General features: G+C 42.9%; 1 protein-coding gene across 1 annotated transcript in view; it reads left to right on the top strand.

Annotated features, from left to right (window-relative positions):
* Positions 1 to 16,458, top strand: part of DCBLD1 (discoidin, CUB and LCCL domain containing 1) — a 47,322-nt gene that overhangs the window by 25,687 nt on the left and 5,177 nt on the right. Inside the window, exons 3-12 of the mRNA XM_086632119.1 lie at positions 938 to 1,075; positions 1,649 to 1,700; positions 2,444 to 2,516; positions 4,267 to 4,400; positions 9,581 to 9,621; positions 10,898 to 11,113; positions 11,839 to 11,969; positions 14,150 to 14,297; positions 14,388 to 14,504; positions 15,990 to 16,080. Of these exons, the coding sequence (XP_086488245.1) occupies positions 938 to 1,075; positions 1,649 to 1,700; positions 2,444 to 2,516; positions 4,267 to 4,400; positions 9,581 to 9,621; positions 10,898 to 11,113; positions 11,839 to 11,969; positions 14,150 to 14,297; positions 14,388 to 14,504; positions 15,990 to 16,080 (1,141 nt within the window). The remainder of the gene's footprint in view (positions 1 to 937; positions 1,076 to 1,648; positions 1,701 to 2,443; positions 2,517 to 4,266; positions 4,401 to 9,580; positions 9,622 to 10,897; positions 11,114 to 11,838; positions 11,970 to 14,149; positions 14,298 to 14,387; positions 14,505 to 15,989; positions 16,081 to 16,458) is intronic.

Here is a 16,458-nt window from a genome sequence, read left to right as displayed (position 1 = left end):
ATAAATTCAGAAAGTGTACCCAGCCTGTTTTGGATTTTCTGTGTCATCTGTGCCTGAGGGCAGCCAGGGACAAATGTCTGCATCCAGGTGTGGTGTCAGAAGGCAAGGGCAAAGACTGTGGCAATTTCAAAAGAAAGCTCCCCTCGGGAACTGACTTCTGAAGAAGCAAATGTAATTATTAAGAGTCTTGGGCATGCCTGCTGTCACAAGGAAGGAGTGTCCCAAAGACTGTTCCAAGATACTGCAGTAGGTAGCTATAAACCCCTTATCTAATTGAATGTAAGCACAAGGCTCTTGTCTCCCTGTCCCACTCCCTTCATCTTCCCCTTTCTCTCCCTCTCCTTCTTGCTTAAAACTCTAGAGACTTGAACTCAATACTTCAATGGTCCGATAGTGTTTTTAAAAGGAAAACAAGAAATTTTCTGAGTAAAGTGGTACCCACCTTGTAGTAAAATTTGGCTTGCGGCACACAGGTCCTTGGATACCATGTACCCTGTTTGTGATCTTAATCTTTCCTGAAAGGCTGCTGTGCTACAGCAGCATGAGCTGCACTCGTCTGGAGAGTTTATCTAGGGGACCCTGTGTCGATCCCTTGGATTGCCTTTGAATGTTCTGTTCTTGCCTCTGATGAGTTTCTGCTGGTTGTAAGCATGCTGTACTTCAAAGGCTGAAGGGCGTTAATCATTCTCTTAAGGTTTATGTGATGAGAGACATGGATGCTGGAATTGCTACCATGGAGAGACAATTGGATCCTGGCCACTCCTTGCCAGGGTAACTTTGGAGCTCGTATCCATAAAGGACTGAAGCCAAAACCCTTTTGTCAACGTTTGGATTGGTACTGAAGGAGAATGAGCATGTTATGAAACTTCCCTAATCATGGGAATATTCCAGTCTAATTATGTCATCTAAACTTTTGAAATCTTTGTTCTGTCTGTAGGGCCATACTGTGGTAACGTGATGCCCGTCCCCAAAGAAATCATTCTGGATAGCAATGAAGCGACTATTCACTTTGAGAGTGGATCCCACGTGTCAGGACGAGGCTTTCTGCTGTCCTATGCCAGTAGTGATCATCCAGGTAAATGAAATCCAAAGCACTGTTTCTAAAGGATTAGTGGAATGGTCTGTGTGTGTGTGTGTGTCCCCGCCATTTCATTATCTTCTCTACACACATAGACTTTAGCTCAAATGTTTGGTCCTAAATATTTTCAGATTAGCATGCACCATGATATTTTTAATAGAATGTATGCAAGGAGAAGCTGTAATATTAACCAGATATAATAGCTGCTGAAATCCTACCTAGGCTCTTTGCAACACAGGCCCAGTCAAAGAGAAAACTAGTACCTTCTCCTTGAAGCTCCTCTGTATTCTGGGCTCCAGCATCTACCACACAGTGACAGGAGAAATTGATTTGATTCCTATATTTAATATTCTGGGAGTCTATGCAACTTTGTTGAAGGTATAAAACGTAAGAAGAACAGAAGAGGGAGATGAAAAGAATGAAGGGAAATCATAGGTGTTGCTTTCTGTCTAATAAAATTGTTTAGGTATTATACAGAGAGATCTTTAAATGTAATTTCACCTGTAGCCAAATATTTGTCTGTATTTCTACATCCTGCAATGGGGATTGACATTTGTAAACTTTTCACAGATCTAATAACGTGTTTGGAACGAGCGAACCACTACACAAAGGCTGAATACAGGTAAGAGAGTTTGCAGCTCTCTGCACTGTGGCTTGCTTTGCTGTAGCTGTCATCTGTTCCAATTCTTAGAAAATGTCACATCAGGCAGGTACGGTCTTGGTTTTCTGGAAAAGTGAATTTTTTGAGCTCTGATGCTGTAATAGTCCATGGCCCGGTTGTGAAAAGCAGCAGTGCAGAATGGAAGCCTGCAGTCCAGAAAGACGAGGGAATAGAGTTACAGAGCAATTCTCATTTGGGCATACATATACATGGTATATGTAAAAAGAGTTTCCACTTTGAAATTCAAAGTAGCCTCAAATTCCAGTGCTTCTCCTGAGAGCAGATCACGCCCTAGCTGATACAAGATTATCTGAGGACAAGCTATAATTTCTTGGTTCCTTGAACCTTGTGATAGGATTTGAAGTGGTAATAAATTGTGCTCTTCTGGCTGCTGCCTGGCTGTGCATGTAGGCTTCTTATCTGGGCTGTGCTGAAAACTGGTGTGGTAGCATTTCTAGAACAAGAGAATTAAACAGAAATGCCCTTGCAAAACTGCTTTTCTGGTTCTTTGTGTGCTGCTGTGTGCAGTCCACTCATGAACTCAAGGGCCCATTTATTTACCTCCTACACCCACTGACAGGCCATCAGCCAGAACGTGCTGCTGAAATACGTATGGGTTTGAGAGCGTTTCTTTGTACGAGTTTGTTTCTGTGTATTGTCACTACGGCTCCTATTTTAAACAAGCCTCTCTTCTCTCACTACAGCAGATACTGTCCTGCTGGCTGCAGAGACGTAGCAGGTGACATTTCTGGGAATATTGGAGAAGGATACAGAGATGTAAGTACACAGGATAAGGAAGGGAAATTTATAAAGACAGAAGAGAGAAGCATAGCACAACTTGGTTTCAGCTTTTGCTGCTTGACTTTTGTCAGTAACTCTTCCCAGCTGTGTTAGATACACCTTTTATTATCAGTATATGAGTATGTTATCAGTATATAAGCACACAGAGACACTTTTCAAACAGACCGATCAATTGTGTGAGAACAAAGTCCACTGATTGTCAAATACACCTACTGACTTGTGGTTTCTGGCTTTCTGGAAAAACCCTGCCTAGGGTTTGTCCCTCTTGAGGCAGTGCTCATCCATGTGCTAAATATTTCTACCATTTCAGCTTTTACTTGTTTGGAGTCTATGTGCATTTTTCTGAAGTTATTTCTCGTAGGAAATAAAATACATTTCAGTAACATGCGGGTTTTCCTTAAGGTTATGCCTGCAGTGTCCCAGCAATCTGCTCTGATATGAAATAAATATTATACACTGCCTAATTACATCCCACTGATAACTACCAATGTCTTGAGTTGTTTTAACTGCTCGCTCTTTAAAGCCAAGCATTTGCCTGAGTGGTTGCATTTATCCACAGTTCGTATCACACAGTGCTCTGCCCTCTCTGTGCCCCTCACCCTGGACTCTCCTCCCGTCATGCCTGTGAAATCTTTACGTCTCTCATGGTGGAGTAAGTTAATCATGCCACTGGAGTAAAATCCCACCTTATCACAAATACAGCAGTTGATGAGTTTCCAAAAAGTCAGTGTTCAACCTGTCCATCCAGTTATTCCAGCACGCTGCTCCGGCCTGGAAAGTGGCAGAGCTGCAGAAACAAAGAAATGCCAGGTTACATTCTCATTAGCTGGAGTTATTCCTGCCCTTCGTCGTTCGGGTGATTAGGCAAGAAAAGCAGCAAATGGCATGACCTCATGCAGATCTTATCTCGGCTGAGGAATTTTTGAAAGAAATTCTCCCTCCACTGTTAAGGGGGACTCAGCTTTTCTGATGGGAAGAACCTGTGGGGCTCCCCTGGAGGCCTGTTGCCTTTGTGTCCCCAGCCCTCCCTGGAGGGGACAGCTTGGCACCCCAGCTTGTTGAGTAGCATAGCCCAAGCTGGGTCCATGTGAAGGAGAACAATCTCTTCCAGCAGCCGCTGGGAATGTCTGCTTTGCACCTTTCCGCTGGCCCTTCTCTGCTCTGTCCTAGCCCAGCGGTACGTTATTGCCACCTAGTTGGCACTCGAGCTGTCCTGCCTGTATTTTTCAGTGTTATCCCACCTGAGATACTGGCAAATGAGCTATACTTAAAACCCAGCAGCAGCTAGCCCACACATAGCCAAACTTCCTAATGCATACCATGACTCAAATCCTAAGGAGCCGTAACAGATAGGTCTGCCTTCAGGCAAGTCCATCAAGTAGGTATTGTTTTCTCTTCGCAAAGAAGAGCTGCCTTGCCTTTGACTTTGTTTTGCCGAGGAGCGCCACAACACCCATTAGGTTAAAATCTTACAGCATCTTCTCAGAAGCGGATTATTGGCCTTTTTAAAAGAAAAAAACACGGTAACTTTCGGAAACAGATGTCTATTTTTCAAGGATTGCTGTTCCTTCTCCCCCCTGCTCTGCTCGCTTCTTACTCCTCCTGAGCCTTAGCCAGGTTTTATGAGCTGTAACACTTGCACAGTAGTGGCTCGGAAGTGGAAAGCATTAGCAGTTTGTCAGCTTGTTCCTCCGAGCTTTGGCTTCTGACGGGTTCTGCCTTCCAGACCTCGCTGCTGTGCAAGTCGGCGATACATGCGGGCGTTATCGCGGACGAGCTGGGCGGCCAGATCAGCGTCACCCAGCAGAAGGGCATCAGCCGCTACGAAGGCGTCGTCGCCAACGGCGTCCCCTCGCACGAGTGAGTACCGCTGGCTCCGGGAGCCATCCCCAGGGCACAGCACGCTGCCCAGATCAGCAGAAGCAGGTGGGGATGTTCTTCTGGGGAGGGGAAGATGTTAGCTGTGGGTCTAGGGGTTTTTGGGCTTTGTTTCTACGGCTTTATTAAAATGGTGTTGGCATCGGATACAGGAAAATGTTCCAAGTTTGCAGCAGCTCTATACTGTGTAGAGTGGTATTGTCTTCTTTTTCTTTCTTCTCTTCTTCCAAAACATATTTGCAAATTACTTTGTTAGCAGATACATGAAAGTATGGTGTTCTGCAACAAACACCTTTAATCGATGTGCTAATAAATCATGCTAAATTCGTGTTAAAGTTTAAAAAAAGCTAGGAAGAATGAATAAATAAGCGGTGCCGTTGGGCCATAGGGGATTTAATGAACAAGTTCTTAAACATTGTGCTTTTGACATGTTCAGAGTTTTTCTCTTTTAAAATATTTATAGCAAGGGTGTTGTATTTACCACTTATCTTCTGACTTTTAATTGTACTGTTGCTGAAGTAGAAATAAATTCTCTAATCTCTATCCAGCACAGTAAGCCCTTCCAGCAACTGCCTCTGTCATTCCTGTTGGTTTATATTTTTTAATTTTCAAATGTTATCTGGATTTTACATGAGGCTTTTTTCTTTGTAGGAAGGGAAATATCCTCAGTCTCATAGCCTACGAGAGCTGAGGGAACATGTATTTGTTATACTTTTTTCCTGTTTTCCCCATGATTTCCCCACATCATCCTGACCATTTTACAGTCATGGTTTCATTCACGGAAAAAAAGAAAAAGCAAACATTTGGTCTTTTGCTGTGCTTAAACTTCAGCACAGATTGAAATGCTTTATATATAATGGCACTGGAGTATACAAAGCTGTGTAGCATGTAGACCACAGCAGAAGCCCTGTAAAGCCTAAATATTTTCTATTTTTCTTACACATGTTGCTTGAAAGTTAATTGCCTAAGAAAATAAATATAAACTATAAACTTGTCTCGAGCAAAGCACAACTGAGAGTTCAGCTCAGGCACCAAGCCCTTCCATAAAACAAATAATACAAAAATTCTTTCCATCACACATACCAGCTTAGTGAAACCCTAAATTAAATATTTTGTGCCTAAACTAAAGATATTACAGAACCGTTTACACTCATTCATATGTTCATGATCCTTGAGAATCCCAGAAGGAGTAACTAAGCCAGACAGTAGCGCATAAAATGTTATAATGAACGGCAGCTCGGATTCCCATTTGTATTTTTTCACAGTACAAGAGCTAGCGGGCAACGAATGAAGCGCAGAAGACAGCAAATGTACACGTGCTGGGGGAAAATACTGTTTCCATAACTAACCCATCACCTTAACTGCCAAGCATCCTTTTAATGTTGCTATTCACAAAATATCCTACACATTTTACATGAGTACTAGAAGTACCCACAGAGTTGTAAACTTGTGTCTATTACATCGAGTGAGAAAATTCCCATTTACTTGAAGGAGAGCTGATTCGTGCGCTTCCAGGCTGAAGCCAGCCCCCGCCCGGGGCTCGGATTTAGCCCATTTACTCCCAGTGAGGAGTGCACTCCCTTAGCTCTCCTGCATACCGGAGCAGACAGAGGCACTCCTCAAGCATGATGCACATCTCGAAGGGATTGAATTGCCCTGAGGAGACAACCGTCGCTTTCTACAGATTATACATGGAGCCATAGATAAACAGGCCCATACTATGTCAGATGCCTGCAAACTAGATGGCACAGATTTTGAGAAAAATGGGAGTGTGAGCACGACACTTCTTGGGATGCTTCTGCTGCTGCTGGCAGCTGGGACAATCCCTGGAGCAGATGAACTGTTGGTGTGAGCCCATTATCCCAGGGGAGGGAAACTGTGTGAAACAGGGAAATAATTTTATTTCAAAACATGAAAAAGTGTTCCTAGAAACAGCAGGCCTGTTTACTAGCAAAATGAACCAATGCATTTCATGCTTTAAAAAGTCTTTTATAAGAGCTATTTCCAAAGCTGCATGACGTCCCTGTTCTCAGGATACCCACACGTTGCAAGAAGTTCCCGCGGAGCAGCTAGTGCCGGCGAGAAAAAATTGGTGCTTAGATAGCAGTACTTTAAGAGCTTTTTAGATGCCTTTAAATAGAAGCCTGCTCAAGTTTTTAAAATCTCATTTATAGTGGATTTCAGTATTAAAGATTCAAATTATTTAGTGACTTGAGTTGAAATTGACCTCATCAAAAGCTGCTGCTGGAGTGCATCGAGCTGTTAAATATCTGCCTCGTAATGTGACAGTGGAGTTACGGTTCGCTCACTCAGCAGCCCTCAAGAGCTGACCTTGGCCTCCCTGACTCCATTTCTCAGTGCGCTTGTTACGCTCCAGCATCCCTGAGGTTTTTGGTTCTCATGATCCACATGCCTGGACCTGCACCCGCAAATACTATAATGAAGATCAAGTGGCTGGATTTATTGGGCAGTCCTGATATCCCAGTACAAATATATGGGGGCTTAACTTTGTCATGTGAGCTGACCTGTGACCGTATGTCCCCGCACGTCAAATCATTCATCTTTGAAAATGCTAGAGACCGCATGCTCGTGAATTGTGAAAGATAAGATTCAGGGTTAACCTGCACTGCTTATAAAAAGCTTGCTTGAGACTGACTCTTTTAAAAAAAAAAAAAAAAAAAAAGGATTTGATGCTATCAGAAATTTATTATGGGAGGCAGCATCTTCTTTCTGCAGAACTACTGGCACAGGTCTCTTATGCAGTCCCAGCACCAGTATTGTTGGCTAGCCAGGATCCTGAAGGTTGTCAGGAAAATGAGGAGCACAGGGCAATACCATCCCCTAAAGGACAAAGTGAAATTTGTGTGACAAATGCCACCTGTCACTGTAGGGAACTGATGAATTACCACTTACTGAATTAGTTTGTCCTCTTCGGTGACTTGCAGAATTATAGCAGAAATATTTCAGCTTGATTTCACAGCTTTATAGGCCCAGAAATGTTAACCTCCTCCCTTTCTTTGCTAAAATTGCAGCCCTTTGAAAGAGATCTGGGTGACTTTTTTATTACAAAGCTTGATCTCATAAATAAGTATTCAAGGAGCGCTATAACTTCTGTTTTGGGTAAGTTTTACTGATCACCATAGGTGTTTATTTTCTTCTTTTCTCTTGAAATGGACTGCTTTGCATTCACTAAGAAAGCAAAAATTGTTTTGGCTGTAATGGCAAACTGGTTTGAAGCCAGCAGAGCATATCTGATCACCCCTGAGGACTGCCTGGGGGGGAAGATGTGGGAGGGAGGGCTTGAGTTTCTCCTTCTAGCTACTCTACTGCCTACCTGCCCAAATAAATCAGCTCCCTCCCAGTGCTCTCCGTCATCTCTGAAGGGCTTCGTTTGCCTGTAGTCATTAGTTTTCCCTCAGTGACAAAAAAAGGCAGTGTTTTTATTGACCTTGACATGAGACCACTTTCCTATTCCCCATTTCCAGCACTCTCAAAACATCCAGCCATGCACGCCGCCGCTAGCCCACAGACAGTACCTCAGAGGAATATTTTCCTGGCCAACAACAAAAGGCAGCCTGAAAGGGAGCTGTCTTGATGCTTAAGTGCAGAAGTTGTTTTACTGCTCAGTCACGCTGGCCAAGGCTTTTCAAAAGGGACAAGTGATGCATGCAGCTAATCAGAGCGACGTTGAAGGGGTCAGATTTTCAAGAAATCCAAACTAATTTCATGTTAAACCCCGGGCTTTTATTTTTATTAGGCATCCAGTCACAGTCATCACATTTGGAAAAAAAACTCAGGGGCGTCTCGTTGGAAATCAGAAAGTGACTCCATGAGAGGCCAAAGAAAGCGCAGCTTTCCCTTACAGTGGTGATTTACCTTGTCCAGCATCCTACAGGGTTGTGTGGAGAGGCTCAAGAAATGGCTTTTCTGCTGAAGCGAAGCAGTCCATGTCAGCAGGAGGAAGAAAAGGAGAGCCATAGTTGTGCTCCTGCTAACGGAACAAAAAGAACCATTCCTGATGGGAGCTGCTGGTCATGGTTATGACAGAACTGGTTCCCACCAGATTAAAACAAGGGGCACTTTTTGTTCAGTCTGGCTGCAATACACCTGTACGTGTATTGCAGGAACGGTCAGAGCTGACGTGGTTTAGGCACCATCAAGCGTAGCTCTTTCATGGTGCTTAAGTCTGGATTTTCATCAAACTAGATGTGAATCATAGAATGGTTAGGGTTGGAAGGGACCTTAAAGATCATCTAGTTCCAACCCCCCTGCCATGGGCAGGGAAACCCTCCACTACACCAGGTTGCCCAAAGCCTCATCCAACCTGGCCTTGAACACTTCCAGGGATGGGGCATCCACAACTTCTCTGGGCAACCTGTTCCACTGCCTCACCTCCCTCACAGTGAAGAATTTCTTCCTTATATCCAATCTAAATTTCCCCTCCTTCAGTTTAAATCCATTGCCCCTTGTCCTATCACTACACGCCCTTGTAAAAAGTCCCTCTCCAGCTTTCCTGTAGGCCCCCTTTAGGTACTGGAAGGCTGCTATAAGATCACTCCGGAGCTTCCTCTTCTCCAGGCTGAACAGCCCCAACTCTCTCAGCCTGTCTTCATAGCAGAGGTGGTCCAGCCCTCGGATCATCTTCGTGGCCTTCCTCTGGACTCACTCCAACAGCTCCTTGTGGACTTAGACTAATATAAAGTCACCGATTTCAGTGAATTTGGTCTAATTTAAGCTACTGCAGGTGAGGAGAGGCCTGGCCCCGTGCTGGAGCCCCACCCCGCCGGACCCTGTTCGCTTTCCCATTCCCGGCTTTTTCCAGCGCTCCGATGTTGCTGGTCAGAGGAGCAGAAGGGGAAAGCTCTCCCACAGCGGCACAGGACCTGCGCAGAGTAGAAAAGCAGAAAGGTGCAGCGAGAGTGACAGGCTGACGGGATGGGGAGTCGCTTTAAAGCAACACGAATGCTCAGAACATGCATCTGAATTCAGTCGGGGTGGGAGAGGCACAGGAATGCTCTTACTGGGGTCGGCAACCAGCCAGGAAAGCAAGCGGCTACCTGGCCAGAGATGTTCTGATGGATAAACAGGGATCCTGAAACCCTACCTTGGCACTCCCGTGGCCGCCTCCGGAAAGGCTGAATCACCTTTTTCTTTTCTTACAGTGGTTCGCTGTCAGATAAGCGGTTTATATTTACTTCAAACGGTAAGAATAATGGCCTTATTTTTAGCTATTCAAATTTTACCTTTTCATTTAAGTATTTTCTGCAAAAGTTTTGAAAAGTAATCAGGAGAATGTCAGGCTGTGTCTAAGAAGGATATTTCAGGGCAGTAATTTTTTTAAATTGGCAAGTTGAGTAAAAAAATTGAAGGATGTGAAGTGAGCTAGAAAACAACACAGAACAGGAATAGGTCATGCACACATAGATGAGAAACAGAAATAGTATTCTGCTGCTACATTTCTGGTGCCAACACGTGAAAAATGGCAATCAGATAATCCCATTTTTATATACTTTAGGCGGCAGAAAATGAAAGCAATTTTTCTTCAGACATTTATAAACTCCATCTTCATTATACAAGAAGAGAACGAAAACAGAGAGAGGAATGAAAATATATTTACATTGCACTGATCAGAACGAGTTTTTGGTTATGACTTTCCAAGATGCAAAAGCGTCTTTAATCTGTCAAGCTGTTCATTTGCATAAAACATAGCAAAGAGGGGGGAAAAGTTCGTGCTCGTTCGTTTGAATTATATTTCAGTCATCTGAGATAAAATCATTTACTATTCCACTGAAAACTGTAGAGCATATACAGGCCCTTGAAAGTGCCAAGGAATTATTTTTAACTTCATTGGAACCTTATTCCACTAGCCTGTTTTCTCTGAAGAACCTTGATGTGCAGAAATTTTGTGGGTTCTTTGGTGAAGTTTGTAATACTTACCTGCAGCTATTATCTCCATGATATCACCTCTTGGCAGCAGTATCAAGGAGCTTCTCTAAAGAGTAACTTTCCTAGCCCTAATTGCAGGTGAGAACCATATTTACAGTAAAGTGTTCCTTTCAGTATAGTGCCTTCATCTGAGAAATGTTTTGTACAGCAAAATTAGTTAATGCCAATCTCAAAACATAAACATTGTGTTTCAGAAGGAAAATTTAAAAACATAAGAAGTCTTCACAGGAATGAGACAAAACTGCGGATTTTAAAAACCAAAATGGTAAAAATAGTAGATGTAGTCAGAAGGTGTTGTGTATGTAGGAGTTAAACTAGCAAAGGAGAGGGACCGCAGCACTCTGGTACTGGATCATCCACTACAAATTGACTGGCAAACACCACAGCTAACGGATAGCATCAGGCTAGCACTAGATTAGGCAACATCTGACTTTGCTGTTGTGGGTGGTCTTCATATGTTGCTAGCCTAATATAAAAATAAGCTGTGAAAACGCAAAATAACTCCTTCTGTCTGTCTGTGTGGGGACTCCTAGGCTGCAACAAATCTCTCAGTCTGGAAGAGGGATTCCTCTCCAAGAGCCAGGTTACTGCATCTTCCTACTGGGAGGAGACCAATGAATTTGGGCAACTATTCCAGTGGTCTCCTGACAAGGCTTGGCTTCAAGTCCCAGGACTGGCTTGGGCTTCTAACCACAGCAGCAATCGTGAATGGTTGGAGATAGACTTGGGAGAGAAGAAGAGAATAACAGGTATGTCACGATCTGATTATTAGAAGCTCAGGTTTCAGCTGGAGAGGAAACTGAATGCAGCTGAAAAGCTAATAAAGCACTAATGCAATGTTTCTTTCATTAAATGTAATGAAATGTTTTGCATTGAGGAATACTATTTTCCTATTTAAAAAAATCATGGCTATTTACAAGACTGGTCCTCCTATAGGGATCTAGGATTGAACTCAACGGTCAGGCATGCCTGAACTGTGAACATACTCAGAACAAAATACTTAACACAGGGACCAGTAGAGTCTGAATGGATGATAAACGCTTGCTTGGAATCTATTAATGATGCAGTTCTGGAATCAATAAGAAACATGAAAGTCATAGCTTTTGAAATAATGGGCCAGGTGAAAGAAGTTTCTGTTTCCAACTCCTGGTTTAGTTGTAAAAATGTAAATTACAGTGGCTGTTAAAGATGTAAAGACTGCTGATATGAACCATAATATTAAAAAGCCATTACCATTTTTGGAATCATTAATTTGGGCTCTGTTAAAAATTCCATTGCTTTAAATTCACAATTTTAAACTGATTTCCACTCTTCACCCAACTTCTAAACTCAATTCCAACACAGTTTGAAAAATAAATTAAGACGTTGAAGGCAAAGTTCTTTGAATTGTTTTGGCTTCTGTGTTTGCATTTGAAAATGTTCCTTTAAAACAGACATCTAACAAACAAAAATGTATTTTGCATTTTGTTAAAAGGGATTAAGACCACTGGTTCTGGATCCACAACGCTGAATTTCAACTTTTACGTAAAGACATTTACAATGAACTACAAAAATAACAACTCGAAATGGAGAACTTACAAAGGGATTCTGAGCAATGAAGAAAAGGTAAGGGAAAGTGGGAGAAGCAGGAAAACACAGAGCAATAATGTGTATGCTGTATTGACATTGAAGGACAGGCTTTCACTGTCAAGAAAGATTAGGAGTTTCAAACTTGTCTAGACTTGGGTTGTCTTCACCAGTGTAATTTATGGCCACAGAGTAGATAGCGAGCTTGTTGAAACAAGGAAGTTATCCAGGGCTTGCTGAAGTTGTGAGACACACGCAGGGAGGCATGTGTATGTGTGTATCCTTCTTTTAAAAAAACCCATGGTGTAATTAAAGCCATACAACTGGCTGTTTGGGCAAGTCCTTAGCACAGCTCAGTGCCTGCCCGTGCCAGGAACACTGCACCAGTGCAGAAGCATTGGTTGGTACCAGCAAAGCTGAGATTAAGCTTCAGATGCACTGGGATGGTCAACCCACCCCTCCACAAGCGCAACAACCAGCTCGGGTAAAAGCACAGGGCTGCTGGTGGAGCTGTGCCTGCGGACTGAGCTTCTGCTTGGGCTGTGTTACGGTCACCAGGGACTGCCCCACTCCCTGCCCCTCACTGGCAGGACTCTTCTGACACAAGTCTGCGGGCACAGCCATGTCTGTTAGGAATTGATGTAACTGAATGTAAAATAAATGCTCTTATGCCAAAATACCTGTCCACACAACGGCTTTCACAGACTCTGAGTGACTTTAACACTGAACAGATAAAAGCAGTGCAACTAGTTCCTGCAGACAAAGGATGTGTTCCGTAAGTTTCTCTGATAACATTTTCCCCTGAAAACCTCATGTTTCATTTCAAACAAAAAAAAAAGCCCAAAACTCCCCCTCCTTGCCCCCACAGCATTCAAAGACAGACCTTCCCTCATAATTTCTGAGGGAGCTCAGCTTGCCTCAGAATAAGGCTCTACCTGGTCCTCAGTCCTGATGGCAGTTTTAAAAAACTTGGTAGAGTTATAGAGAGATTTCCTACTAGCTCTGATTTTCTTAGCTTGTACGCCAAGGAATTTCACTCCACATGTTAACAGGTTTAATATTTTTTAAATGTTAAACTGAGGGAGTGTTGGCCCAAAAAGACACAAATCAACCAAGTAGGTGCTGAACTGTGAAAGCTAGCTATTTGAAATCTGCAGGTTTGCAGCTTTCCACAATGACTTGCTACATACAAATAACCTCATGAAAGTATTATATATGATCTTAGTTTCATCTAAGGTGCATGACAAAACCTTCCAGTACTTCCAGTACTTGCAGCCTTCCAGTACCTAAAGGGGGCCTACAGGAAAGCTGGACAAGGACTTTTTGCAAGGGCGTGTAGTGATAGGACAAGGAGTAATGGCTTTAAATTGAAAGAGGGGAGATTTAGACTGGATATAAGAAAAAAATTTTTTACTCTGAGGGTGGTGAGGCACTAGAACAGGTTGCCCAGAGAAGTTGTAGATGCCCCATCCCTGGAAGTGTTCAAGGCCAAGTTGGACGGGGCTTTGGGCAACCTGGTGTAGTGGAGGGTTTCCCTGCCCATGGCAGGGGGGGTGGAACTAGATGATCTTGGAGGTCCCTTCCAACTCTAACCATTCTATGATTCATTCTATGATTCTATAAAACCTGTCCCATCAGAACACCATGTAGCCTGGCATTTTACCTAAGATATGCTGAGCTCACTTTCCTACCTCAACAGGCTTTTAAGTTTTCCTAGATCACACTGAAGCATCTCCAGGAACTAATTTTGCAAGGAGTGTTCTGCACACAGGCTGAGCTTATTCTGGGAAATACTGTGTAAGTGCAGGGAAAATGACACACAACTGCACAGTTAATAGTCACTCTTCAAGCTTGATACAGAAAACTGACCATTTTTCTAAAATGTCTAGAAATATTTCACTTTGATTTTTTCCTTTTTACATTTTTATCCCCTGTTGCCCAAGTAAGGGTGCTGCAGTGCTATTAAAGAAAAAATGATAGCATTATGCCAGCATACATTAACAGAAATTACACAGAATTGAAATAGAATGATAATCTTTCTTCTCCAAGCTAACAGAAAAATGTGATCATCTGTCAGAACTAAAATCTTGCAGCTGCATCCCAGATTATCAATATACTAGTTTTAGGATAATGAAAATCTTTGAAGTTGGATGTCAGGAGCACTTTGAAGAAAGAGACTTTCAAAACAGAGCCAACAACGTGCTTACATTTCGTTGCAGGTGTTCCAAGGCAACTCCAACCCTGGTGACATAGTACGCAATAACTTCATCCCTCCGATAGTGGCCCGTTACGTGCGAATTATCCCTCAAACTTGGAACCAAAGAATAGCATTGAAGCTTGAGCTGATGGGTTGTCGAATAATGCAAGGTATGGGGTAAGCAGCGCTTCCCAGGCATGGTGCCTCCAAAGCCCCCTGGTGCTACCACAGTGCCACTGATGCCCCCTTCTCTTTTGCAGCCAATAGTTCATTTACGCATTCAATGTGGCAGAAACCAAGTCAGAGCACAGAAACCTCTCTTGGAAAAGAAGACAGGACTGTTACGGAGCCCATCCCGTCGGAAGAAACTAACTTGGGTAACACTACCTAGTGCTGCATTTTCTCTAGGATGCATCATGTCTTCAGCTCAGCCTAAGTGAACTTCACACTTTCTCACAAATCACAAGTTTTATTTTCCCTTCAGACTTTACTAAAAGGTTAACAACAGAGAGAAGAGGGAGGAGCGTAGGTTCTTTTCGCCTTAAGGCACAGAAAGAGATTGAAAACCTTAATTTTCTTTGATATGTGAAACATCTGGCTTTGGTTTCCTTGTCATACTGGTTTATTTGCCATACTGGTGGCTCAAGGGACTACACTCAACACTCGTCAGCTTTTTTTGGAGGAGCTCTTCCTCACTCTCCTCCTATATAATTTTTGTCATATGTGGGGCAGTCGTCTCAGAAAAATGTTACCTTCTCTCTGTGCAACCGTGACTCCCTCCCAGAGCAGGTCCCCAGCTCAAAGCAACATACAGTAGAGCATGGTTGGATAGTTAAATGCTTTTTCATAATGCCTCTGTTCACAGGTGTTCAGAAAACCTTAATTCTTATACTTCTCACTGAACGTGCAATCTTCATCCTTTAACATCATGGAGCTAATTTCTTAGATCTTAAAAAGCAAGCAAACAAAATTTGTTGCTTATACTGACTGCTTAGTGGACCCATAGCTGGGCAGGAATTACTGAACCCACCACACCAAACACTGCTACCCATTAGGTAGATGACAGCTGTAGGAATGTCTCTGTAAAAAAATGGTTGTAAGAAGCAATCAACGTTAAGAAAAAAAGCTCTTCTGAAACTACATTGCTCTTGCCAAGAGCAAGCTCAGTTCATCTGTGCAGCAGTATGGGTAAATTGTATCCACGTTCACTGAAAATGAAATCTACTGAGATTTCATCTGCTAAATTGTAAATACCCTGTGGACACACGTACTCCCTTATTCTCACAGCCTGGTAAGTGTCTGTGGGAATAGCAGAAGGCGCGCTCCTGACACAAGAGCCACCCCACTGCTAATTTTCAAATCCTTGCTCTAAACCATGTTGTGTTAGAATTTAGCAGGGGCTAAACAGATTACTCCCTAGCTCCACTCCTGGAAATCTTCGAACTATTTTGGCTGAAATGTTTCAACCAGTTCAGCATGAGCCAGATACTCGGCATGTAAAATTGCAGCCTCATTTGGCAGTTTTATAAGCAACTGAAAGCAGAGTAGTTGTAAGTGGCTTTTTAAAGGTTGCCTAGTGTGTAACAAGAAAGAACTACTCTTTGTAAGGATGCATATAGATATTAAGCCAAGTGTCAGCCTCGAGAAAGTATATTTAACTCTCATCTCAACACTGTTCCACGTAGGTACAAGTACGGCTGAGGACTGGTCTTGCAGTTATATAGTTTTACATTTTCCTGCTCTCTTGCAAGGAGTGTTCCTGCAAGATTGTCTGCCTTTTGCTGTATTCTCTGTAGTAAAAATGACTAGCTTCAGGTCAATTTGCCTTTTAAACATTTATCCTTTTTTTTTTCCTCTTGCAGGCTTAAAGCTTACAGCTATAATTGTCCCCATCCTCATCCTGCTGTGTCTATTCCTGTTCTCTGGAATTTGTATATGTGCAGCCCTACGCAAGTAAGATACTGGCTTTTGTCATAAAAGGCATTTGTGGCTACCTGTCTAGCACATCCAATTACGTGCCCTCTTTTCCAGAGCCTCTTTACCAGGGAGCTGGAAATTGATCCTGTTTGGCAGTCTTCCTTTTAAGCAGAACTCATGTCGTGTTTCTATAAATTGTATTTCTTACTGTCCATATCTCCTAGTCGGACAAAAACGAAGGTAAAGCAGGTCAGAACTGCACACCTCAACTTACAGTCCCATGGAGCCGGCTGTTCTCTTCAGCCCACATATACCCACAAATACTATCGTGTAAAGCAGTCAAAGATGGAATAGTTTCCACAAGTAAAGTAAACCACAAGTTTCCAAAGCCAAGTGAAAATTCAGTGAAGGGAG

The sequence above is a fragment of the Tauraco erythrolophus genome, chromosome 2 (assembly GCF_009769465.1).
Source record: "Tauraco erythrolophus isolate bTauEry1 chromosome 2, bTauEry1.pri, whole genome shotgun sequence".
NCBI lineage: Eukaryota > Metazoa > Chordata > Aves > Musophagiformes > Musophagidae > Tauraco > Tauraco erythrolophus.
This window is presented reverse-complemented; position numbering and strand designations above follow the sequence as displayed.